The sequence below is a fragment of the Setaria italica genome, chromosome IX (genome assembly GCF_000263155.2).
Source record: "Setaria italica strain Yugu1 chromosome IX, Setaria_italica_v2.0, whole genome shotgun sequence".
NCBI classification, from domain to species: Eukaryota; Viridiplantae; Streptophyta; class Magnoliopsida; order Poales; family Poaceae; genus Setaria; species Setaria italica.
The window spans coordinates 51963935-51990190 of NC_028458.1; the positions used below are offsets into that span (position 1 = coordinate 51963935).

The 26256-nt window shown below is 47.7% G+C and overlaps 2 protein-coding genes and 1 long non-coding RNA gene across 6 annotated transcripts; 2 read left to right on the top strand and 1 right to left on the bottom strand.

Moving 5' to 3' along the window:
* Positions 1–10737: 10737 nt before the first annotated feature.
* Positions 10738–16836, top strand: LOC101770693 (cytochrome P450 90B2). Of its 3 annotated transcripts, none has more exons than XM_004985050.3 (8): positions 10738–11295; positions 11393–11720; positions 11880–12032; positions 13774–14025; positions 14180–14272; positions 14894–14972; positions 15088–15194; positions 15854–16299. In XM_004985050.3, the coding sequence occupies exons 1-8, from the start codon at positions 11051–11053 to the stop codon at positions 16124–16126; spliced, it is 1530 nt and encodes a 509-aa protein (XP_004985107.1). In that variant the 5' UTR covers positions 10738–11050; the 3' UTR covers positions 16127–16299. The 3 variants fall into 3 exon arrangements, with proteins under 3 accessions (XP_004985107.1, XP_004985106.1, XP_022679081.1); XM_004985049.3 differs by lacking the exon at positions 15854–16299 and adding an exon at positions 16306–16836 and having other exon boundaries at positions 10739–11295; XM_022823346.1 differs by lacking the exon at positions 15854–16299 and adding an exon at positions 16336–16836 and having other exon boundaries at positions 10739–11295.
* Positions 16837–17659: 823 nt separating this feature from the next.
* On the top strand, positions 17660–20204 carry LOC101771354. 2 transcript variants are annotated; one of them, XR_001393072.2, is made up of 3 exons: positions 17660–18067; positions 18164–18691; positions 19523–20204. It is a non-coding gene; the product is annotated as an uncharacterized LOC101771354 (long non-coding RNA). The 2 variants fall into 2 exon arrangements; XR_001163035.2 differs by having other exon boundaries at positions 18164–20204.
* Positions 20205–22529: 2325 nt separating this feature from the next.
* Positions 22530–26041, bottom strand: LOC101771747 (probable receptor-like serine/threonine-protein kinase At4g34500). The gene is made up of 5 exons (XM_004985051.3): positions 25328–26041; positions 23808–23912; positions 23558–23680; positions 22946–23456; positions 22530–22866 (listed from the first exon to the last, which is right to left on the bottom strand). Exons 1-5 carry the CDS (start codon positions 25930–25932, stop codon positions 22756–22758), a joined length of 1455 nt encoding a protein of 484 aa, XP_004985108.1. The 5' UTR covers positions 25933–26041; the 3' UTR covers positions 22530–22755.
* Positions 26042–26256: the final 215 nt, after the last annotated feature.

Here is a 26256-nt window from a genome sequence, read left to right on the forward strand (position 1 = left end):
AAAGCTACTGCTGCTGGGTACCACGGGCCGGCATGGTGTAGGAGGAGTATCTCCCGCGGATTAGACCAGTCTCAGTGGAGTGTCCTGAGGGATTTTATGAATATTAAATTTTATACCACATAAGCAGTTTTGTTAACTTGGTAGTTTAATTATGAAGAGAGAGAAGAGAGGAGTTTCATGGATGAAACTCACTCGGTATAGTTACCAAGTCCATGAAACTTGTATCGAGGATATTATAGTTTCATCACATGACACGTATGATCATTAATTTCATGCAAAAATTAAATGTTGCAGGCTGTTTATAAAATTGTGCAATGAAACTGTACACGGAGAGTGAGAGTTCCATTCCATTCAAAAGATGACATGGCTATCTTAATAATAATGTGATGAAACAATGCTCTGAGACTGACATGAGCGGAAAAAAAACGAGAGCCCGTTAAATCGTGCCGCACGAGCGAGTGCCCAATGGGGACGACGCCTCGGGACCGAGCGAGCCCTTGACAGGTGCCCGCGGCGAATGATGGCCCGTCCTTTTGGTGGCGAGCTCGCTCTCGCCGTCGGCGACGCAACAATTCCGCACGCTTCAGGAGCACTATCTAGCTGCTAACCCATCCATGGACGGCCTTTTCGTCGTCTAAACCTAGCTGGGTCACATCCTGCGCGGACGATGCAATAAACTAGGGGGTGTTTGGGAACACCCTGTTAAAGTTTAACACCTATCACATCGGATGTTTGGATGCTAATTAGGAGTATTAAACATAGGTTAATTACAAAACTAATTGCACAGATGGAGTATAATTCGCGAGACGAATCTATTAAGCCTAATTAGTCCATGATTTGACAATGTGGTGCTACAGTAACCATTTGCTAATGATGGATTAATTAGGCTTAATAGATTCGTCTCGCAAATTAGCACAGGGTTCTGCAATTAGTTTTATAATTAGCTCATGTTTAGTGCACCTAATTAGTATCCGAACATCCGATGTGACACTGTTAAAGTTTAACACCTCGTATCCAAACACCCCCTAAGTAACCGAATGGCGAGGTCATCGAGTTGCCCGTTGATCCTGGCCGCCATTTGTCTCTCCAGCAGTCGACACATCTTCGTGCACTCGGGTATATATATAGTTGCGTTTTTAGGTAAAAGGCTATAGCCAGGGAGCAAAGTTGGAGATCGAGTGCTGGCCTCCTTTTTCCTTCCGTCGATGCGCCCGGCCGGCGTCATCTTTTCGTTCATGCACATACATTCATGGTGTCGAGAGACATCAGGACATCTTTCCCGGCCTCTGCCGCTGTTCTATTCGCTTCGTTCCGGCTTTTTTTATTCTGCCTGTTCATGTATAGTTGGAAAGAACAGGGTTGCCGACATTAATGTTGTCCAGTAAGATCATATCAGATCAACGTTAAATCAGACATAATCAGGCACTGTGATATATTGTTTGCACTTTGCTGAAAAGCAGGTCAGACTGAACAGAACAGGCTGAAGAACTCATCTTCGAGCTAGGGGGACAAGAAAACAGTTCAGTATTTGCTGAAACCTTTTCCTGATACTACGAGCTATAGCTAGACAATCTCCGACCTTTGTAGCCCTTGCCTTTATTTTTTTTCCTTGAATTTCTACGGGATAGGAGGGAGATAAGTATTGTTGCAAGGGCCAAAGGACGACCGCAGGGCACTCATGGGTGTTTGGTCTTGGTCATAAGAAATGATGCAAAAGGTGTGTAATCCATATCCACGAAACGGCACGGCGTGCCTCCTTTTTCCAGTCAAAGGCTTTCGTTTCGTCGGCCATCCCTACGCATGGCACTGTGTGCGACCTGCTTTTCTCGATGTCCATGCACATTTTTTGTGCAATAGTACAAGCACTGGAATCATGCTGCCACAAGTCATGTATGGACTATGGCTGCATATATAACAAGTAAAAGGGGGAGGGAGATGTGGAAAAGAGAAGGACAACGGTGCAGGCGCGGAAGGGCCGTCACTGTGCCCGGATCAAACTTTTGGATCTGCAATTTAGTAATGATCAGAGACCGGATCAGAGATTATTGATTTCTTTAGATATTAGAGTTGTCATCTTTTGCGGACAAGCAGCCATGAATTTGCACATTTGTGGAGAAAATGACAAGCCTTGTAGTAATAATTGCGTGGAACAGTACGCTTCTATCAATCCAGGTAACCAAAGCAAGAACAAAAAGCGCGACAACAAAAGGGGTGTTTGGGAACACCCTGTTAAAGTTTAACACCTGTCACATCGGATATTTGGATGCAAATTAGGAGTATTAAACATAGGCTAATTACAAAACTAATTGCACAGATGGAGTATAATTCGCGAGACGAATCTATTAAGCCTAATTAATCCATGATTTGACAATGCGGTGCTACAGTAACCATTTGCTAATGATGAATTAATTAGGCTTAATAGATTCGTCTCGCGAATTAGCACAGGGTTCTGCAATTAGTTTTATAGCGAATTAGCACAGGGTTCTGCAATTAGTTTTATAATTAGCTCATGTTTAGTCCTCCTAATTAGCATCCGAACATCCGATGTGACACTGTTAAAGTTTAGCACCTCGTATCCAAACACCCCCAAAGTTGTACCATCCAGCACCTGCTTGGACAGAATTAGTACAACCAGTACGATTTCATCTCAAAAGAAGAATTGGTACAATTAACATGGACCTTGTGGTAGTTGAATTTAAGGAACCAGCTGCCATGCGACCTCAGCTAGCTAGCGCGTTTTGCATTCATAATTATTAGTCGTTGACCGGCTTGCTTTCATCAGGATATGCACCATGAATGTGTCGTCGTCATGCACGCTCAATGGCATAATGGCGGACATGGATTTTTCTCATATAAATGTGACCACATGGTCTGACCATTTGAATCGTCCATCTTGAAATCAATGGTGAGATGAATCATGGGTGAGTGAGAGAATCATGGGTAGGTGAGAAATTCAAGGTTGGATGTATATCTTAGGAGAGGAATGAACGGCTGAAATAACTCATACAGCCACAAGTACACGTGGAATTTATTTTACCAGAAGGGCTACCTCCTTCCAATCTCATCATCTCAAGCTCCATCCACCGAAACCTCGTGGAAACTTTCGTGCACAAGTATAAATTCTAAATAAAATTTTAAGCGCGTGTGAACAAGAGGAAAAAATGAACGTAAAGGATGGATCATGATCAGTTCAGGTCCACGATCGCCTTCCAATGGAACAGTCAGCAGTGTCAGAGAACAAAACTGACGGCAGGACGACCCGGCACAGCCCGCACCTGTAGATGGATGGGGAAAGGCCGCGCCCCCCAAGCTCCCAACGGTTGCCAGCGTCCCCAGCCGCGGCGGAAGAGCAGGCGCCATCGCTCAATCACGCGTACGGGATCATCAGGCGATCCAGCAGCAGTGACTAGCGAGCCCGTCATCAGCCGTGCTGTACCACCAGGACGGAGCCCGCTACGCAACGCGTCCATTGTGCGTGCATGCACCCAGATCAATCCAATCCGGAGCGATCACGCAAGGAAGGCAGGCTCCCCGGTGCAGTGTCCGGTCTTAATTGTCGACGGAGCTCGGTCACCCGAGATGAGATGGGCGCACCGGCCGACCCCACTTCGCCGCGGCGAGAGAGGACAGGGAGGAGGCCCCAGCCCCAATGATACGCAGGACCGGTAGCTCTCGGCTCATGAATAGCGCGCGAGAGGAGTGTGGTGTGTGGCGGCCCGACCGGCCCCTCGCGTACGGCCGGCCAGCTAAGCCAGAGGCCCCTGCCCCCCTGCCATGCCTCCGCCCGCCTCCGCGAGATCTGCGGCCCGATACCCTGACCTGGCCCTGGAGAGTGGAAAGCGACGTCGCGAGCCGTACGGCATCCCGTAGTCTGACCTGATTGATATCCGCGGGGCAGGGGGAGACGGTCAGACGGAGGAGGCTGGCGCGTCGCTCTCGCCTCGCGCATCGCGTCGGGGTCGCCGCCCCTGTTCATTTCGCTGGCACGGCGTGCGCGCGTCCGGCCGGGCTGGCTGGACCCCGCCCGATCCCCCCGCGCGGCGGGGAAAGGAAAGAAGAGATCGATACGCGCGCGACGCCGGCGTCCGAGCCCCCGACCTCACGTGCGTCACCGGGTGCGTGCGCGCGTGACGGCGACGGCGAGAGCGACACGGATATGGGGAGCCATGCGACCGACGCATAGCGGCAACATAAACTACTGCTCCCCACGGCCACCTCCCCGGCCGCAGCTTGCGTCGGCCGAGGAGGCCGCGTCAGCCATCGTCGTCCATCCATCGGTGGGTCACCGCCGTTCCGTTCCATCCGCCCTGACACCTCTCGGGGTAGAATCAGTTCGTCAGGTCGCGGCTGGAGCAGTAATGGTAGGCAACGCTGGCTGGCTGCTACACCAGAGGATATGCGCATGGGCGAGGAACTAGCATGGAATTTTCCCTCGTGTGCTGCTGACTTCAACCTGATCATTGAGCCGAATCTAATCGGAACAACTGTACCACACCACGATACAGTACAGTGTCTGCCTCCTCTGCACCTGCATGCATCCGAGCTGTTCACACAAACGCATTCTAGTTCCGCTGGATGGGCGGCTGCCGCGTGCAGAGGAGCAGCGATCGCGTGGAAAAAGTTGTGCGCATGAGAGATGACCATCACGGCCGATGGGCGATGGGCTATGCTGCCACAGACCACAGTACTCGTTCGCAGGAGTTGTATATTGTTGACCTGTGCCGGTCAGAGGATGCCTGAACTAATCCTGCTATGCTGCAAGATCCGCGAACGCTCTGACTGTTAGAATGTACTGTAAGTGTACATGTGCTCGGCATATGGAAAATCTGGTTCGCGGGCTTTGCCCCGTTTGCTGACCACGACTGCTTTCGTAGCACGGATGGTAGGGAGAGGAAGAAAAGTTGAGGTACCACCGTACCAGGAGTCCAGGATTCCCCTGCAGTTAGTGCTGTGTTGGCAGGGGAAGGACCGCAGGAACGTCTTTTAATGAAACCCCTTCAAATTTGGAGACTCCACCCTTCCTTAAAATGGCCTTTTGGGATATTCAAATTTCAAAAGACAATGTTGACTTTGCCAAATGAAAGATTGGAAAGAATTTTCACCATTTCGACTCCTCAAGTCTTAGGGGATGTTTGGGTTATGCCAGTACTCGCATCGGCGAACGATTTCACCGTCCCATCTCGCAATCTCACCATGAGTTGGCAAGAAAAAGACTGAATGGCCGGCGCTACTCTTGCCATGCCAAAATATTGAAGTGAATCTACAAAAGCCCCAAGGAGCTAGTTCATGGCATAAGATCTTTTCCTCCCCGAAAAGACCGTCCAGACATCAATCCAAACAAGTCCTTGCTAGGCTACTCCTAGTGAGGATTTCATGCTCATATTAGCATGCCACATGGGAATATGGGATTTTTCGGTGACATGACATCAAATTTAATAAGAGAGAAAATAAAACCATGTGAAAAATGATACCGGATTTTGATAAGTCATCATGAACTTAAATAGCAACATGAAACCACACACTGGAGGGATAGTTTTAAATATCAGTTCATTGTCTTCCTATTGATGTTGCTATCTTGAAGTCGTCTGTATAAAACCCTCATTGGAATTAGCACTGTTTCCCCTTTAATGCCAAATAATCACTAGAGCGGAAAGAGATAAGAGTAGTCAGCCACCATAATTAGAGGAAAACAAAATAATACATAGTCTCGATTGTAGGTGTCTTACTTAAAAAGATGCCATTACTAGAAACAAGCATTGTAAACCTAACTCCCCAGCTTATTATGAGGCGAAGCTAGTGAGGGATTATGATCATTACAATCCTGAAAAGACTCTGAATAAGCCACAAGCAACAAAGGACGTCACATCGTCTTCTGTTGAAACAGCCACACCGTACCCCGTCGGCTCTATTCTCCCCACGTAACGTAACCTTGCTATCTTTCACTTGCATATACAGGATAGGAGTTTTCCCCATGCCAAAAGCAACATCCCGGAACAACAAAGTTGGCCCAACGCTACGACCGGGACTGCTCGGGCCGTTTTCAACTGTAGTAGGCACGGCTTGGCAACGCCCGCGCTTTCCGCCATAACATGGCCGGAGGCGATAGATTTGGAGCTCGTCGTGTTGCAGCTGCCCACGTAAACGAAAGGAGCGAGCAGCAGGTGACACCCTTATCTGGGGAGCCGAGCGGGACGCGGCCGGCCCCGTACCTGCATGGAACGTGAAGCCGGGGTCGAGCCAGGTATGCGCCGGCCGCCGGCTGGGGCTGTGGATCGAAAAGGAAACGAGGAGACGTACGTCCAGCGAGGGATAGACGCTTCTCTAACACATGTGTGACCCGACGCATCGATGCGTCGTCGACGTAGCAAGTCGCTAGATATGGCACTGCACGGGACATCTCTTTCGGTTCGGGTGTTGTCTCGTTTCGACCACCAGTTTGGCGCTATTGTATGGGGGGCGGGTGCGCCAGGAGAAGGAGATGGCGCCAAGGACTCTCTGTTTTGTTTGTACCAGCCAGGGCGACTAGGGAGCAGTGGAGAACCGGGAAACGTAACAGTGCCAGAAGACGTTGAACGCGCGCCTCCTCCATGGCGTGGAGTCCTCCATGTTCGGTACAAGATGAGCTCGATGTTTCGATGAAAGGGAAAAGAAGTTGAAATCGTACGAGCAGATATTTTGAATTTTTGTCTGACTGGAGTACGTGTGGATAATCGTCCATTGTCTCTCAATTTGTGGATAACCTGAGACAATTTACCACAAAAGCTGACACGAGCTGTGAACGAGATATGACAAGTAACCGGATCGGAAGGGATGAGGCCATTGGCTAGGGTCTCGCTCGATCGGTTTCTGACGGTGGAACCGGCGTCGTTTTCATGCCGTCCGTGCTGATCCGATCGATCCCGCAGCGGAGCGGCCGTGCCAATCGGATTGGACGGCATGCTTCCGATCAAAGCTTCGTCGTCGTCGCCGATCTTGTCAGGCGGCGGGGGTATCGATCGATCAGGGCCTGAAATCATGGGGGCAGGCGCGGCATCATTGCACGTAGCAGCGAGCGAGAGCAATCGATGGATTTGATGCTGCCCTGCGGGGTTGGGATCAGTCGGCCTCGCCAGTCGAGTCACGCACCCACTGATTGGTACGACCGCGTGCCGGCGTGCGCGCGCTACGGCGGAGCGAGAAGCTCGGTTTTGTTCTCATTACGTGATCGGAGGGTACGGTTAGCCGGGATCGCGACCTGATGGCGCCTGGAAAAAAAAGAGAGATTCGTTTTGATGGATGGATGCACCCTGCCATGTGATCGCCCAAGTAACCCTTGTTTAATCTATCCGTTGTTTACTATGAACGAGATTGGAGGCAGCCTGAGAAAAAAAAGTTTAATTAATGAAGTTGTATTTGTAATAGCCTTGCAAGTGGATGAAATTACCGAAGCCCCGACCCGGCGGGCTCCACCGGAGGAGATTAGAGGCAGCGTGAGAAAAAAAAAAGTTACCGGTGCGGGATCCATCCGTCCGGTACTCCGGTCCTTGTGATGATGCCACGGCACAAGTACGACCGGGCTGACATCCCCCACACGTGTGGTCGTTCCGTGGGCCCCGCGGCACGTCGTATCATCGGCTTTACACGTGTCGAGGCGCGAGTGGGCTGGACGCCCGCACGGGTGCTTGGTCGCGTCCGGGCCCGTCGCTCGCGCGGAGGTGCACATCAACAACGCTGCTGCTTTCGGCTTTTGTTCGTAGCTCGCCGGGCTGATCGATGATAATTTGAAGGATCGTTTTCGCGCACAAGGGTAAAGGAACAAAAAAGTGGTCGCGGATCGTGTAGGATGGTCATCAGTCCTTGATTATCGGAGATGGATGGTAATCGGTCGTCGCGACTGCGTCGGCGCGGTTTCTAGAATTAAGTCACTGCTTCGGCCAAGCTTGCATCACATGCATGGCCGGGTTACCATTCAGTTCAGCAGCAATAATTATATCATCAAGGGATTCCGGTAAAAGTTCTACTGCGTGTTTAGAATTTTGGTTACCTAGTGTTCATTTTGCTTACCACAGCTAACTACTCACTCCGTCCCCAATTACTATTCGCTTTGATTTTTTCAGATACCTAGCTTTTGCTACGTATTTGGACATAATATATATCTAGATGCATAGAAAAAGCTACGTATCTAGAAAACTTAAAATGAATAGTAATTTGGTATGTAGGGAGTAGAATAGTGATGTTTGTAGTAGAAAACAACTGGATATGAAAATGAAGATGGCTATCTATAAGGTCGGCGTTAATGGCACTTAAGATGAAGAGGTTGTAGTAAGCATATATGGGTACTGAAATTTGAGAACACTTGTTTAGAGTCCTCTACTCTTAGCTTTTTGCATGATCCTTATTCTATATGCTAAAATAAAGTGAACAAGATGCCTCACAAAAAAAACCTAATTCTACCCCACAACTCTTGCTTTGTGTATTTTTAGAACTACAGATAGCTAGCAAGTTTTCTTTGTCCCGAGCTGTAGCTCCTCAGAACAAGAGCCTTAATAATATATACTGCAGGCATTTGTTTTGTTGTCATGGTTACCGTTGCTGCTTGCTGGAGAATGTTGGTAGGAGAGACTAAAGGCAATCTACATATTGTGAATATAAAAGTTATATATCAACACTAATACGCTTTGCCAAATTCTTCTCTGAAAATCTATTTAATGGTATTGAGGATTTTTTTTTACAAATTTTATTTGCGTCCCATGCTTGACTTTTGTCAGTCTCAGCCTGTGCAACAAATGCTATTTTGAAACTCTGTCAATCCTCAAAGGCACACCACCACACCATTATTAGATGGGACCACCGCAACAGCCACTGAATTATGTACATCATTTAAAAAAGTATCAGTAAACATCACCCTAATCATCTACCCATGGCACCAAATTAACAATGATGCTGGCCTATCTGGAAATCTGGATCCAGACCCCTCCTTTTGATGATTTCAATTCCATGCTCCCTCACGCCAGGGGCCATCTCCGCCATTCATCCACCGAAAAGACTATCAATGCCTGCATGAACATAACCAATCAATCAACTCCAGAGCCACTCGATTTCGTTATTGAGCTGGAATCAACAGAAAGATGGTGATATTTAATTCGAATACTATTAGTATTGAACATATTCCAAAAGCACGACTGCTCAAGTCCCTGACAGAGCAGCAGCTTATAATATTCATGTTCCACAATACATCTACCTATACTGTTATGCCTCTCACTGATGCGGCCTGCAGGAATCTTTTTGGTGAAGGTGCATTATATTTGCTTAATTAGTCTTACTTTGCTAAATGTGGTTTACTATTTCCATTCCCTGGAATGCGTTCAAGTAAACTTTTGAAACCGGCTATTACGGAGTATATATCTATGAACATATCTGAAATAAAAAAATTCATTATCGGTATACTTGACACTTAAAGTAATTCTACAATTTATATTCCTGTATACAGTTACATAGTGAAAAAAAGAATGGAATAGTTTTTTTGGCGGTTAGAATGGAGACAGTTTTTCTTACGGTTCATGCATGATGGTACAGCTAATCTGACAAGGTCTGATAAAATCTAGTTGCACGTAAACTATTTTTATATGTCAGATGATACAGACATTCTATAGGGTTTAGATTGATAAATCCAGAGACCTGCCAGGAGATGTGATATAAACCCTTCCTCGATAAATGTATCGCCCAACCACCTTAGGGCTTTGGGTTTTTCCTCGATACTGAACACACTATCAAGTAGCAGGAATTAGATTGATCTGGCGATACTGTTCTGACCGGGTGGATCATTCCTTTTGCAGCCATCCATGCATACAGTACAAGTTGTATGCAATGATAAATATAGGTTGTTCATTAATCAGTCCTGTATGGTTCTGTATATATCTAAATTAAACCAGTACGGAGTATAGGCCTTGATTCCCAAAATGAATAGGATAGTTTTGTCCTTTTATTAGACTTGTGCACAGGAATTCTGCCGGCGCTAGGCGTACCCATATGAAGGTGGAGAAACAAATTTTATGGGATGAGTAGAAATTATTTTCCATTCACTTAACTGTGCATATCTCTTTACATTAGATGAAAATATTTTTATTTTATTTCTCTAGCAACTTAGAATATCAGGGCACACATTCAGACACACTGTTCGGGATATTTACTATTCCTTTATATAAAAATGAGTTGAACTTTCCTATATGATCGAAAAATGCAAAACCACATGCACATGTCCCTCGCACCTCCGGCATGGTACCCTCCTACCTCACAAGTCTTCTTCTATACCCATAATGTTTGTGCTACCGAATCCACCCTCCTTGTCCTTGCTTCTAATACCATGCTAACTTCTATATTTTGTTGTCCACCCCCTCCCCTCGGCAATGCAATTCGCCATCCCGCTAGCCGCCGGTAGTGTTCCCGCATCTTCATCCTCCCTTCAAGATCGGGTTTTGCTAGAGGATCCTTCACAACCTTAAACTCTACTAAGCCCTCCTCCTAGCTAGAAGATGGTCGATCGGGCGATAGAATCGTGTGCTCATACCATTCAACTGAACAAATCCGTGATTTCAGTCGACGCAGGCTCGGGGAAGCAGGAGAAATTAAACATTGGAGATGCATATGCACCGACCCAACTCCCTGCGCGCCGCACCAAAGAAAGAAAAAATTTCTGGTTAAAGAGCTCCCACAACCACCTCTTCCCTGTCAACAGATCTCAAAAACTTATATAAGAGCACCACAGAGCCGGGAGGGGGCGAAGTGGGCGCCTAGCTTCCTACCAATTTTTTCCTTGACGCGAAGCTTGCACTTGTAGAGAGAGAAATCCAGAGCCAAAAGCGCTTCTTTAATTTAGCTCTCGCCCCCTCTCCTTCCCACTCTTGCTTTCTCTCTCTAACCCATCCCCTTCTCTCTCTCTCTCTCTCTCCCTCCACACGCACACACAAAAACCAACAAAGCGGGCGAGGTGATCAGGCAGGGCAGGGCAAGCGGCAGGAAATAAATTTCAGCAAAGCTAGAGACCTCAGATCAGTAGGAACTTGTGGGTGCCATGATGGCCTCCATAACCAGCGAGCTCCTCTTCTTCCTCCCCTTCATCCTGCTGGCCCTCCTCACCTTCTACACCACCACCGTCGCCAAATGCCACGGCGCCCACCGGTGGCGGCCGACGAAGAAGAAGCGGCCGAACCTGCCCCCCGGCGCCCCCGGCTGGCCCTTGGTCGGCGAGACCTTCGGCTACCTCCGCCCCCACCCGGCCACCTCCGTCGGCCGCTTCATGGAGCAGCACGTCGCACGGTCCGTCGCCGCCGCCGCCGGTGCACACACCATCAATTAAGCTCACACGCACGACGCAGTCGTAGCTTATTGGCCGTCGCCATGCGTGTGCATGCAGGTACGGGAAGATATACCGGTCGAGCCTGTTCGGGGAGCGGACGGTGGTGTCGGCGGACGCGGGGCTGAACCGCTACATCCTGCAGAACGAGGGGCGTCTGTTCGAGTGCAGCTACCCGCGCAGCATCGGCGGCATCCTGGGCAAGTGGTCCATGCTGGTGCTCGTGGGGGACGCGCACCGGGAGATGCGCGCCATCTCGCTCAACTTCCTCAGCTCCGTCCGCCTCCGCGCCGTGCTGCTCCCGGAGGTCGAGCGGCACACACTGCTGGTCCTCCGGTCATGGCCGCCCGCAGACGGCGCCTTCTCCGCCCAGCACGAGGCCAAGAAGGTATAGCATCTGATGACTCCCCGGAGCTACCAGTGATGATTAATCTATCTAATAATGCTTTGGCTCCACGCATGGTGCCATACTACCGATCCATGCAAGCTAAGCTGCTAAGCAAGGATCGCCGCTAGCTAACAACCCGCGTGCGGATGACGAGTGCAGTTCACGTTTAACCTGATGGCGAAGAACATAATGAGCATGGACCCCGGCGAGGAGGAGACGGAGCGGCTGCGGCTGGAGTACATCACCTTCATGAAGGGCGTCGTGTCCGCGCCGCTCAACTTCCCGGGCACGGCCTACTGGAAGGCGCTCAAGGTGGGTGTTACCCGTCTCCCTCGCTCTCTAGCTCTGAGTGATCCCTGTCTCTCTCTCTCCCGGCCCCCGTGCGCACTCGCTGTGCCCACGGATTTTATTTGTTGTTTTGTTTCCAAAAATAGGCGGCAACCAACGTTTCATCAGACGATGCTACACGCAACAACCGCTACGGCGATCTGTTTTCTATCTGAAATATATGATGCACACGAGCGGGAGCTACAGGGAGATAGACAGATATATATATATATGTATATATACATATATGTTACCTAGCCTAGCCTGTCAACGTTTTGTTTGGTACTTCCTTCTCAGGAAAACAAAAATACGAGAGGTAGTAGAGAGAGATAGGTTGCTAAGTTTTGTTTGGCGCCGCATGGTCCATCAATATATGTAGCTATATATATATATATTAGAAGAGGGCCGGATCGAATTGCTATATACTACGTGACACGAGAGCAGAGTGGGCTTCAGATTTATTCGTGGATGGTCCAAGGATCGCTGTGTTGTTATGCACACGTCCTAATAAACACGTCCAATCAGAGAGACCAGTGGATCATCTCTTTCCTGCTACAGGCAGGTACTTGGATATATACACATCGTCTCATGCGTTCTTTTCTGTACAACGGATTTTATGCATCCACAAAATGGGTAAAAGAAAACAGTTTAGAAACAGTAGTGGTAGACAGTAATTGCTACTCCCTCCGTCCTAAATTATACGCTTGTTTTGGTTTTTCAAGATTTATAGATTTTGTAATGTATCTAGATATTAGATATACGCTATGTTTAAGTGCAAGCAATGTGCTGAAAAAGTCAAAACTACATATAATTTGGAACGAAGTGAGTACGTGCGAGACAAAGCCTTTTCAGGTTTATCTTGTATCAGCTTTTCTACTAAACTACTGCATAGTTGAAAGCTAGATTTAGTAGAATAGAGGCATGCTATATTTGCAGCTTATTTTCTTTAACTTCCCTTGCTACATCATACTTTCTCCCCACATCACTCATGGCCCCATAAAAATGCTGCCCACTTTTCACTGCCTGTGAGGTCACCCTCAAACGATCTTTAGTGATTGCTCCCAGCTGCAGCATGCATGCTTGCTTTATTCACAGGATCTTTGCATCATACAATTGCATGTGGGAATTTCTACTCTTTTTTTAGGGAGGTAGACTATTGAGAAAAAAAAAATCTAATGATCAATCTCCATAGCTTCACATGATTATGTGTTGGAAGAATCCATCATTTATCATGATTCAACTGCTGACCAACTCTTGACACGCTAGAGCCGCATTCATTTTTTTTAAGCAAGTGATTAGAGACTTCATAATTTGCACTTAGCAGTTAATGAAATAGCGGCAGGCTGTTTTGTTAGCTGAAGTCAATCATGCCCATGCATCCTCCATACCTGAAAAAGCAAAACTTTCTCAACCTCTTTTACTGATTATAAATCGATGAACACGAGAGAAAGAAAATATGTGCTACTGAACCCTCTCTATCTATATTTGGCGGTAGTTACGTGTATTTTTTACTTCCAAATGAAAGGACACAAATTTTCTTCAAAACAGACAGCTATGAGAAGACATTGCACTAGACCAATAGGCAGTTAGGCGAACCCTAAATGATAGTACAGCTGACGTCCAATATTTTCTTGCAAATTAGAGGGACTTTGCAATAAAAAAAATGTTCGCTTTCATTGATCTAAAAATCACATCATGCAATTGTCGTGTTTTTTTTTGTGTGTAGTCACGCGCGTCCATACTTGGAGTAATAGAGAGGAAAATGGAGGATAGGCTTGAGAAAATGAGCAAGGAGAACTCAAGTGTAGAGGAAGATGATCTTCTTGGATGGGCGCTGAAGCAATCCAATCTCTCGAAGGAACAGATCCTGGACCTCTTGCTGAGCCTGCTCTTCGCCGGGCACGAGACGTCGTCAATGGCACTAGCCCTCGCCATCTTCTTCCTTGAAGGATGCCCTAAGGCTGTCCAAGAACTCCGGGTACAAATTCAAAGCCTACTATTATACAATATACATCCACCTAGCTCTCACTGATCATTTTTCAAACTTTCCACAGTAAACTAGATGTTTGGTCAAAGAAAATACTATATATAATGGAATTATATATATTGTTACACTGACATACGAGTTGCAGGAAGAGCATCTCGAGATTGCAAGGAGACAAAGGCTACGAGGGGCGTCCAAATTGAGCTGGGAAGACTACAAGGAGATGGTTTTCACGCAATGTGTAAGGGCCCCTTGTTCTGATCGTTCTTTCCATCGCAATGCTAGTGCGAGATCGCTGTACGCTCTGCTCCCTGGCCTGCTTCAGTCCAACTCGTGCCAGCACAAACCGTCTCGTCTAGTTGCGTCGTACAGGATAGCAACTTCCCGTACGAACGGAGACCGAAGGCGCGTCAGAATAATTGGCTGGCCAATTTTGGAGTGCTTGTCGTCCGCTTGCTCTCCCAACAGAGTTTCTTCTTCTTCTTCTTTATTTTGTTTTGGAAGCTTTTAGAGGGTGATGCCTGGCATTTTGCAACAGTCGAGATGCGTTGAGAAGTACACATTGTTCTTGCATAGCTAGCATACAACAAGAAGGTATCTGTGTTGTATCTCGCTGTTCAAATGGGACAAGTTGAACTCGTATTTCAGACATCACTCAGCCAATTATCAACTGATCAGGGGGATAAAAAACTGGTCAGGTCTAAATAAGACAGAACCCCAAAGATGCTGAAAGCTTGTCGCTAACCCTGAAACACAGTAGTAGATGTCAAATGCCTTGTCAGATGGCTGCTAGAAGCACTTCAAACCCGTAGAAAATGGTAGGTGTGTTTTCGTTTAACAGTTTCCTTTTTGTTTCTTGCAGGTTATAAATGAGACATTGAGACTTGGCAACGTTGTCAGGTTCCTGCACCGGAAGGTCATCCGAGATGTGCATTACAATGGTAGGTTTAACCCTATATCCTAAGCTCGAAATTCTGAATTCGACCACACACGTGCAGCAAGAACATGATGTACTGAACATTTCTCTGCTTCCATATTGTCTCTGCCAAAATGAAGGGTACGACATACCGAGGGGATGGAAAATTCTTCCGGTACTGGCGGCGGTACATCTGGATTCGTCGTTGTACGAGGACCCCAATCAGTTCAACCCTTGGAGATGGAAGGTCAGTGGCTCCCCCTGCAATTCTGCAAACTAAGTTTCAGTCTACACAAATTAACTGAAACCAATTAGTAGATGTCACATGAACACCGATCACCAATCCATCACGGAAACAAAAATATCTGAGCATTTGGATGCAGCCTCCGGCCGTATGCAGGCCAGTGAATCCGATCGTACGCTAACCTTCACGTCGTGCGCTTTTACTAGAATCTGAAAAGGGGAGCATGAGATAAATGTGTGCCAACTCTGAACACTGAAGAATATCCAGCGAAAACACGACACCTAGGGGGTGTTTGGTTCCTCTGACTTATTTTTAACACCCATCACATCGAATGTTTAGATACTAATTAGGAGTATTAAACGTAGACTATTTACAAAACCCATTACATATGCAGATTTAGACAGAGGGAGTACCCCATATACTTGAAGATTTTGTTTGCTAACATCTATTGGAGTTAGATATCGATGTTCTAGAAGACATAGTAGTTAGACTAAAAATACTGAAAATGAAAAACACATTTCAACCTCCGCTTATGTAATGGGTTTTGTAAATAGTCTACGTTTAATACTTCTAATTAGTATCTAAATATTCGATGTGACACGTGCTAAAAATAAGCAAAGTAACCAAACGTCCCCTGCTCTGCTGACCTCCATTATTGATAGGAGCATGGGCCTGACACGAAAGGGAATGTTCGACGCCCACACGTGTGCCCGATCTCGTCGTGGTCCGATCGAAAGAGACGTGCTAGTTTGCCAGCTGCACTCTCCCTCCGACGATTCCAAGATCATATGGTCCAATTGGGAAACGAACGGCACGTTGGAAGCTTGGAATCCAGCCAGCAGAGTGCGTGGAATCCATCCGTCGCCAACACATCGCTAATTCTTTATCCGCCGCAAACCGATGGGGATGTCCGGCGCCGTCGTCAGCGCCCCTAGGGAGTAGGGACTGCGACTGCGATCGTGGAAGTACGATCTCAATTCACCGATGAACCAAGAAGACAGATGATCTAGATTCTCTGAACTTTCACTGATGAACCACAAATAAGATAAAATGATCTAGATTCTCTGAACAGTCAAGCCTGCGACTATTCTTTCACTGATCATGCTCGCCGCAGGTGTCTGGTTCTGCTGGTGTTTTGTTGCAGAGCAATGCGCCGAGCAGCTTCATGCCGTACGGCGGCGGGCCGCGCCTGTGCGCGGGGTCAGAGCTGGCGAAGCTGGAGATGGCCATCTTCCTGCACCACCTGGTGCTCAACTTCCGGTGGGAGCTGGCGGAGCCGGACCGGGCCTTCGTCTACCCCTTCGTCGACTTCCCCAAGGGCCTGCCGATCAGGGTCCAGAGGATCGCCGGCGAACACAGCGTTTTGACCGAGAGCACAGCGACGTAGTGGCACGGACGTAGGGTACGTGTCTAGCAGGGGAGTACAGAGGAGCGTACAATTTTTCGTTGCGTTTTGGGGTTTGGCGGTTCGTGTTTATGTAGATGTCATGAAAGAAGAAGATAGGAGAAGGATGATGTATAGATAAAGAGTAAAAAGAAAAGGGGATGGTTGGAAAATTTAGTAGGGTTGTAATAAGGCCGGCCCACGGCCCATGTCAAGTAATAATAGAGATATAGTAATTTTTCTGCTTTCTTTTTCCGAGAATCGCGTGTAGAATCTTTTGCGACGTCGCATCAAAGTTTTATCTTTTTGGTTGATTGAATTCATCTTGATGCACACAATTTTATACGATTTTATGCACTTATCCGTGCGTTAGGACCTAAGACTAATATATAAGATTTTGCAAAATTATTGAAATGTCTCTTGTTCATGATTCACCAAAATTAGCGCCTTGACCTTTTTGTTTGAGCTGCACCTTCTAGTTGTTTGAAAAACTACCGCTGGCTTTTTTCTAAAAACCTTGAATTTTTTGAGCTCAAAACGCTACGAAAGCTACGAAAAGCTCGTAAAACTGACCTTTCAAGTTTTTCATATAAAACTCAGCTTTTGTGCGCTTCCAACTTTTTAGAAGCTGCACAAAAAATTTACTATTTAACTAAATTTCTAACTTTTCACGTGGAGAAACCGCCGAAACCTCGGTACGAGTCTGTGATATTTCTTTCCTGCAGAAGCTAGCAAGCAAACTGGGAGGGCCATGGCAGGCCCTCCATGGCCGAAAGTCTTCTTGCGTGCGGTGGCCATATAACTGGAGGCCCAAAAGGCCCAGTCTGAGGGTTGGCAACCGCCGCGAACCAACCAATCAGAACCACCGTCAACGGTGGCCACAAGATTTCCTTCCGCAACAGATCCTGAAAGAACAATGACGCATGCAGTGACGCTAATTCCCGCAAGTTGCGGTCGCCCCACGCAATCGACGTGGCACCGCCAATGGTCTTCGGACACGTGCGCGCTATCCTGCCGTCCGACTCGAACCGCCTCATCGCCGCCGTCGGATCCCAGCAACCGGACAATAAATACCTTGGATTCCTCTGCTAATCCTCCCGCACCACCCGCTAACCCTAACCTTGCCTACCCACCCCGCCTTTTCCTTGGCCCTTAAGTTGCTTCGTTCCCCTGCTGGAAATCCTTTCTCGTCTAGATCCAAACTACGTTCCTTTCTACATGCCGATCTCGTCTAGATCTAGATCGAAACAAGTTTCCTTTCTCCATGCCGATCCGTGTGGTTTACTTCTCGTCGGATGCTTTGTCGGATCGACGAACGGTGAATATCTCTCCGTTGTTTGTCTGCTCGAAACACATGGGCTTGTTTTGTGATGTGCAGATTCAGATCTGATTAAGAGTTGCGCGTGCGCCGGCTCGGATCGAGACGAGGCTGCGTCGATGTGTGCGCGGTGGCTGCTGGTCTGCATGTTTGGGCGCGTCGGATCTGATGTTGGTTAGTCCTTTGCCCAAGGAACCCGTGTTGATTCAGTCTGTTTCGGTTGGTCGTACGGTGCCTTATCCCTCGATTTTGTTTTCTGCTGACCTTCAGAGCTGGGACGTCTCGGCGAGATTGGGGTGATCTGGCGGTTTCGGAGGCGTGGAAGGGACGCGGCGGTGTGGTCGGATTGCTGGATTTGCTTCAACTCTCCTGATGATATCTCTTTGTATTGATAATTATTGGATGGAATTTCCATAATTATTAGATCCGAGAGATGTTGCTCGGGGAAATCCGTGCCTTGAAGGCGAGGTAAGCTAAACACATGTAACCAGCGAGTTGCGTGTGGAGTCGGGAGGAGAAAAGAAAAAAAGATGTGAAAAAAGAGAAGATGTGAAAAAAAAAGATGTGACATCTTGAAGGCCTTTGCCATGATGGGTGCGCTCGCATGGCAGGCCACCGTAATAAAGATGTTGATTTTGTGCCTCGGGTGGGAGATCGCACGGGGGGTTATTTTTTTTATCCCCCGGGTTCTCCCTCCCCTTGTGTCCCTGTGCCCGCTTCTTCTTGTTGGCTACACGTCTCCCTGGTACACCTCGGGCATTCTACAATTTGGCAAGGAGCTACAGCGCCGCACGCAAGGTACAATTGGCAATCTGAAGTTGCAATTCATATTACATACTAATCCATACTTATGCTGTTGCAATTTATAATGCAAACTAGATAAATTTCTTAACGTCTATAACTAAGCGAAGTTTAGTGGTGCAATCATCAATCCTTGTTGCTTGTAGTACGTGCTTTCAGTAACTCATTAACTTCACGGTTAAAGCAGTCATCCATGCCATGCTTCTTAATTTTAGGACGTGCCAAGTCATAGTGCACCCATCTGTTCTTCCATCCGAGCAACACCACTGACACACGAACGACGCGTACTGTTCGATTTTTAAGTCGATCTGCGTACCAAATTGAAAAAATGAATTAATTAACTCTATCGAGAGAAACCTGGCGATGATAACTGCTGGTTTCTGAATTACACCTTCACACCTCAATACTATCAGCTGTGAATCTACTGAGTTCAATTATGTGGCAAATGTGTCACGTTCTGAATTACACCTTCACACCTCACCTTCACACCTTAATACTATCAGCTATGAATCTTCTGAGTTAAATTGTGTATGTGGCAAATGTGTCGTGGCTGCTACGCTGATTCTTTTAAGTGTTACTTTCATGCTTCAATTAGCACCTCACCTAGGATTTCTGTCAAGAAACATGAAATTCTATATATATTGGGCACTGTAAGTTCTCTGTTATATTTTGTTCTGAGTGTTAATTTTGAATTATATCAATATCTAGAATGATCAAGTGTTGCAAGTTTATGTGATATTTAGTTCTATAGTGGTTATGCAAGATGCAGCTATTCAACTAGTTTATTGTAATCAGTTTGTGTAAGTGCAATTTGTCTTCCCTTGTAAGTTGTATAAGGACATGTACGAGGATGTATGGCGAGATGGCGTGCTGGTTTATGAAGCTTCCAGCTGTTCTCTTCCCTGGAAGATACTGCTGAGGCTTCGTGCCTCCTGGGCGGAACTGCCTCCTGGGAGTTCCGCAGCTGCTCATGCTCCTGGGAGTTCTGAAGTTCTTGCTGGTGCTTTCAGCGGTTATGTTGCTGAAGCTTCCTAAATGTCTTCGGTTGGAGTTCTGGAGTTATGATGTCTTCTGCTGAAGTCGAAGCTTTGCTGAAGCCTCCTAAATATCTGAAATTTTCTGTGGGTTTATTGGTCGAGCTCCCCCGTGGTCTAGAAAAGTATTTCACCAAGTATTTCACCACTTGAGCGGACCGTCTGGCTGCTTGGCGGGTTTCACAATATATGGTGACTGATGCTGCTTAATTTTTGTACACATGTTTTGTCGTTGCAATTGTTCTTGTCGTATTTTTTGAGGTTGAGCTGTAAGAGTAGTTCACCTGGAGAGTACATTATCTACAGTTCTGCTGGCATTTTTTTGGAGGAGACAACGTGGAAGAGGTTTGGGCTGAAGGTATATCTGATTTCACTCATTCATTGCTATCCGACACTCAACTTTGTATTGTAATTTGTTGCAACTGCTGTGCATGTGTCCGAAGCAGTTTACATTTTGTATAAGCTTAGGTTTTTTACGCTGTTCTGTTTGTGGGCAGATCTGTCTCGTTGCTGGTTTTAATTTCAAATAAGCGTAGGTTCGTACAAGTGATTTTGGCAACAAAATTGAGGTTAAGTTTCGCGTATAGACCGCTGTGTAGTCCTCGTCTGTGTCCCGACTCTGTCTCTGGATCTTATCTCAACACGGTGAGGTCCTCCGTGGACTGGTCAGCTTTGCCTACCTGCCCGGACGGAAGGTGGTTCGACTCCACCAAGATCCTGTAGTTGTGTAGTTTATTTACTTTCATTGTTATAAATTAAATTTATTGCTAATTGTTGCAGTTTTTAACCTTTTTAACGGCTATCAATTGTTTTTAACTTATTAAAGTTACACTGTTTATGTTTATTAAATGAAATTGTAACGAAGTTAACATTCTAACCTCTACTATCGAAAATGATTTTAACCTATTTTACATTGTTGTAATTAAATCATAACTTTACATGATTGTGTTTTATTAAACAACATGTACTGAGACAAGTTTCCTAATTTGTTTCACTCATATCGCGCAATTTAACGTACATATATATAAGATTGGAGCATGGTTTTCAAGGTAATTTGTAAACAATATATTTTTTTAAGAAGAACTTGTTTGTTGGACGATTGTTCAGAACCTAAATGAAAATAGTATAACCTAAATGAAAATGGTATGGCCTATGGAGTTTAGTTTGGTCAACATAAGGTTTAGTTTAAACATTAGCTATTTTTGGTCCTCTTATTCTTTATTTGACTTAAAAAAGTATTTAGGAACTTTTCAAATCTTAACACCATTTATAAAAGTTTGAAATTCAAACACTACTTAAGTCCTGGACCACTGTAAAACTGAATCATGTTGAATAAGGATTGGTTGTATGGTTTTATAGCTGAGGGTTTAGGTTGAACGTAAACTTTAGAAATTCTGCCATTCTAATTTCAAATTGATACGATATTTTATGACATTGAATTTTCTTTGTGATGGATGTATTTTAAATTGAAATTATGACTTTGAATGTTAGCCGCTAAATGAAGCTATCGCTAGCTCCGTCTTGCAATTTATACCGAGACGAACTTTGCTCACCTTTATTTTTGTAAAATTGACACTATTTATTACCTCTTCTGTTTTTTTAATATAAAAGAATGTAGACACTTGTTGGGTAAGAAATAGACTAATTAGCCACGGAGGGGTAATTGATCATATCTTTCGTGGGAAGGCACATAGGCTGATCACAGATGAATACCATCGTGATGAGCGCAGAAACAAAGGAAATCAGTGGCAAACACAAAATGGCTGCTTGCTTCAGCCAGAAGAGTCCTCTGCAGTGCTGAAGCCAATGTTCTGATGGCCGCCACAGTAGTCTGAGGCTCTGAGCCTGCATGAACAAAAGCCTCTGCAGCAGTGCGGTGCAACGGTATTCAAATTTTATTGCGCCGCTAAGCCTCTGCTGTTCGCCGATGGCAGGTCCAGGCCATCAGGGGTCTGACGGTTCGCAGCGCTTCCTAAAATGCGTCTTGCTGTATTCTACACTGCACAGCATCCTGTCGCCAACAGTGCGCGCGGGGTGCGGAGTTGAGAGACTGAAACCAGTGACCCACCGCGCAGGCACCCATAAGCTTTTATTGAGAATTTTGGGGTGTTTGGATCTGTAATTCGGACTAAAATTCACGTCACATCGAATATTCGGAGGTCATGTTAATTATAAAACTAATTACACGGATGGAGGCTAATTCCCAAGACGAATCTATTAAGCCTAATTAATCCATCATTAGCACATGTTCACTGTAGCACCACATTGTCAAATCATGAACTAATTAGGTTTAATAGATTCGTCTCGCAAATTAGTCTCCATCTGTGCAATTGATTTTATAATTAGTCTATGTTTAATAGTTCTAATTAGTATCTAAACATTTAATGTGACAGGAATTTTAGGAGCTCCTAAATAAATAATGTAATAAAACCCACACGGTCACGAGCCCTGATCGTGCACCCGACGTTGAGTGCCTGTGCCGCCGCCTCGCCGCGCGCACCGCGCTGCTCCGAGTCGTCCGGCGGCGCGGATCGAACGCGCAACGCGTGATCTCTCCCACGCCCCCACACCGCTCGTCGCCTCCTGACCACGGCCGCGGCACGCCGAGACGCTCCCATCTCGGCCGCGGCCAGCCGGGGATCGGCCGCTGTGAGGAATAATTGCCCGCGGTGGGGTTGCAGCCACGCGTGCGCGCGTGATGGCGGAACAGAACCGCGGCACAAGCAATTCAACCATCATCCACCTATGGTCTATGCCAAACATGATCATCGCGTCTCTGGCTGGCCTGCTGCCGCACAGCATGGTAACAACAGCATGAAAAAATTTTATCAACCCCGTGGCAAACCATACATTAGGGCAAACGCCATCAAACCTTAGCGGGCAGCATCACAGATTAAACCCCTGTCATCCCCGCTGTAAATAAACAACAAAAATTTACACCCGGTGAAAAAGTCAGTCCAGCTCCAGCTCCTCGCACGTACGCCGCGTCAGGTGGGTGCGTGCGTGGTTGCTTGCAGCTCCGATCCCTCATCTCCACATCGACTTGTCCGAGTCGTCGGCGGCCGCGACGTTCTCCGACAGGAGCGACGGCCGCGTGCCCGTCGACGTCCGGTGAGACGCCCGCGGCGAGCGGTGTTCCTGTACCACCAAGAACAACTGGCGTGTCATGTCATGGCCGTGGCAATGGCTGCCCGACATCGGCCAAGCAAGAACATACCGTGCGGAAGGGGAACTCGTCGCCCTCGAGCATGTGCACGATCTGCCCCATCCGTGGCCGCTTGTGGGCGTCGGCGTCGATGCAGCGGAGGCAGACGAGGAGCACCCGGTTGAGCACCCTTGGCGGCGGCGGAGCGGCGACGCGCGGGTCCACGAGGTCCTCCACGCGGCGGCCGCCCACCATGCCCCGGAACCACTCGACCAGGTTCACCTCGCCGGCGGGGCGGTTGTAGTCGACGGGGCTGCGCCCGGAGACGAGCTCCATCAGCAGCACGCCGAAGCTGTAGACGTCGCTGCTCTCGTTCAGCATCCCCGTCGAGGCGTACTCGGGGGCCACGTACCCGAACGTGCCCATCACCCGGGTCGTCACGTAGCTGGAGCCGGAGCCCAGGACCTTGGCCATGCCGAAGTCCGACACCTTGGGGTTCCACTTCTTGTCCAGCAGGATGTTGCTCGACTTGATGTCGCGGTGCACCACCTTGGGCTCCAGGCCTTCGTGCAGGTACGCGATGCTGCATCGATGAAGCATCGGTGAGCAACGAACAGATTCGCAATCGAAGATCACAAGGTGCTCTGTCAGTGAAGTGTCTGAAGAAGAAGAAGAAGAAAATACCCTTTGGCCGTTCCGATGGCGATTTTCATCCGAATGTCCCACGTCAACGGGCTGACAGGACCGACGTCGCCGTGCAGCCACTGCTCCAAGTTGCCGTTCTCGACGAACTCGTACAGGAGCATCCTGTGAACGCAAATTTATGGCATTGCCAGTGAGTATCAGAATTCAGCAAGCATGAGTGGCCGACAGGTTATTCAGGTGAATTCAGAAGTGCGTGTTAACCGACAGGTTACTACTCAGTACTCCTCACCTTTTAGGCCCTTCTGCGCAGTAACCGATGAGCCCGACGAGGTGCTTGTGCCTCACTTTGCCTATGGCTTCCACCTCCACCTTGAACTCCTTCTCGGCCTGACCCCTAAAAAATTATAGTCTCAATCAGCATTCCGATCAGTGAAGGTTCAGAGTAGAAATTGTTTAATTCTCATCCGCCGTCTTTCATCTTGATTATTTGCCCTGAATGTCCTAGCATGGTATGGTGAGGGTAAACAAACAGAAATAACTGTTGCTTCTCTGCCAATCATCAGGAATCCACGTGCATGCATTTGATTTGCTTCAAAGCTAACACTGCTCCAAAGTTCATGGCACTGCATATTTTAGCTGGATATTTGTCATTGAAATGAAACTGAAAAGGAAAAGTTTGGTCGTCGCTTTGCCTTTCCTCTGCTTTATCTTTTCTTGAAAGAAAGGATTTCGATCCGTGGCGCATATGACTGCCGACGAAACTCAACCAACAAGTAGATGGATATACATACGGGCCATCACATAAAAGCACAAAAAGACCCACCTACTCATATCACAATCATACGTAGCCTTGGAAAGAAAATAAATTCGTATCTTTTTTTTTTGGAAAATCATTGACTTCAACCTGTGGACATTGTGGGCGTGCATTCGCTACATTAAATCCATTCACAGGATCATCAGAGACCAATAATATTAACAATCGTGCACGCAGATCAGTGAAGAACTGAAGATCATGGTGTGGACATGTCTGCATTGTTAAAGATTTTTCTCCAGCGACTTGTGGGCGTTCAGTCAGAACTGACAGCTGAAGATTGTGAACTAACTTTAAAGGCATCAAAGATCAACCCTTTTTTGTTTTTTTGTTTTTCTTTTGGCAAAGCCAAAAAGGATTCAGCTAATGAACCTTTTTCATCCTGTGTTTGGAGAACTAAAAATGCACAGAATTCTAAGAATTGTCTTCGTTAATCTTTTCGGGGCCAAATGCTGCTGTCGCGAATGGTTAGTTGATGAGCAGTCAATTGATTAAACTTGTGCAGAACTGAAGGCTCACATTGGTAACAAAAGTCAGAAGTATTGCTTTTAAGCTAATAAAAACATGTTTTACAAGCTTTTTTTACATGGCCATGATACTTGACAATCTTGAAGCCACATCAACAGCAAAACCACAACCACCCCGATATAATGTGAGTACGTGACAATTGACCAAGAAATGCATCCAGTCTAGGAAAGCATCAAAACGTATACTCCTTGCTTGTCCAAATGCTACGCCCCAAAGAGTACCACTAGGAACTTGTACTACCCGTTCAAGCATTTACACCAAAAGAACAACGGACATAATTGTACTGCTAAGTACTACTTACTACGGCGGTTAATTTCTTTTACACATGTCCATTCAGTAGATGCACAGCTAATGAGCTTTTTTTTTTCTGAAAGTTAACACATGGGTTCGATGCTTTTTACCATGATCTGGGATAGAAAAGAAAGATAACAGTAAAGAGGAAAAGGGCAGAGGAGAACAGGGGAACTCACTTGTGATCAAACAAGTCCTTGACCGCGACAACCTCCCCGCCGGCGAGCACGCCGCGGTACACCGTGCCGTAGCCTCCCTCCCCGACCACGTTCTCAGCGCAGAACCCGCCCGTGGCGACCTCCAGCTCCGCAAGCTCGTACCACCTCCCCCACCCCATCTCCACCCCCGCCGCGGCCCCGCCGGCGACGACCCTGACCGCCTCCGGCTTCCTCTTCACCGGCGACTCGAGCGAGCTCGCGGCCGCGGACGAGCTGGCCACGTCGGAGGAGCTGGCGCCCGCGCCCGTACCCGCGGCACGATCCGCGCCGCCGGCCTTGTCCTTGCGCGCGGACGACGCCGGGCGGGAGGAGCCCGAGCCCGAGGTGGAGGACGGCGCGTGCTCGACGCGCGACAGCGAGGGCGGCCTGGCGCCCCGCCGGCGCGCGAAGTACACGGCGGCGGCCACCGCGGCGAGGACGATGAGCGCGGCCAGGGCGGCGGCGGCGCCCGCCGCGACGGGAACCGGCATGCCGAGGAGGGCGTTCCTGTCGCCGCCGTCAGCCGGGGCGCCGCCACCGGCGTCGGCAGCGGCGGCCGATGCCGATGCCGGCCCGGCGGCGTCCATTGGCGGTTGAGAGGAGCTCAGGGCGGTGGGGCCGCCTCCGTCTCCGACCCGTTGGGCAGAGCAGAGGGGGTGGTGGCGAGGGAGTGGAGGGTGGGAGGAAGGGCGGAGCGTGCCGCGGGCGGCAGCCAGCTCCGTTTTATGGCGCTGTGGGAGTTTTGTCGTTGTTAACGTTGGTGGATTCGGCGTTCCGTGGGCCCGGCCCATCAATTTCGTTTTCGAGCCCTCCTTTCTTTTTCTAAATCATTTCCTTTCGTTGCACTTGCACTGTTTTCTCTAGAAGTAGAGTAATCCACGCATTTGTAAGTTTATTATACCTATGTCCCA

What these genes read in the sequence shown, in the direction of transcription:
- LOC101770693 (XM_004985050.3), top strand. Translation starts at nt 11,051, where the DNA reads ATGATGGCCTCCATAACCAGCGAGCTCCTCTTCTTCCTCCCCTTCATC. An exon ending in CCCAGCACGAGGCCAAGAAG is followed by an intron (nt 11,721 to 11,879) that starts GTATAGCATCTG and finishes TGACGAGTGCAG; the next exon opens with TTCACGTTTAACCTGATGGC. An exon ending in AGATGGTTTTCACGCAATGT is followed by an intron (nt 14,273 to 14,893) that starts GTAAGGGCCCCT and finishes TGTTTCTTGCAG; the next exon opens with GTTATAAATGAGACATTGAG.
- LOC101771747 (XM_004985051.3), bottom strand. Translation starts at nt 25,932, where the DNA reads ATGGACGCCGCCGGGCCGGCATCGGCATCGGCCGCCGCTGCCGACGCC. An exon ending in AAGGACTTGTTTGATCACAA is followed by an intron (nt 23,913 to 25,327) that starts GTGAGTTCCCCT and finishes ATAATTTTTTAG; the next exon opens with GGGTCAGGCCGAGAAGGAGT. An exon ending in ACGAGTTCCCCTTCCGCACG is followed by an intron (nt 22,867 to 22,945) that starts GTATGTTCTTGC and finishes TTGGTGGTACAG; the next exon opens with GAACACCGCTCGCCGCGGGC.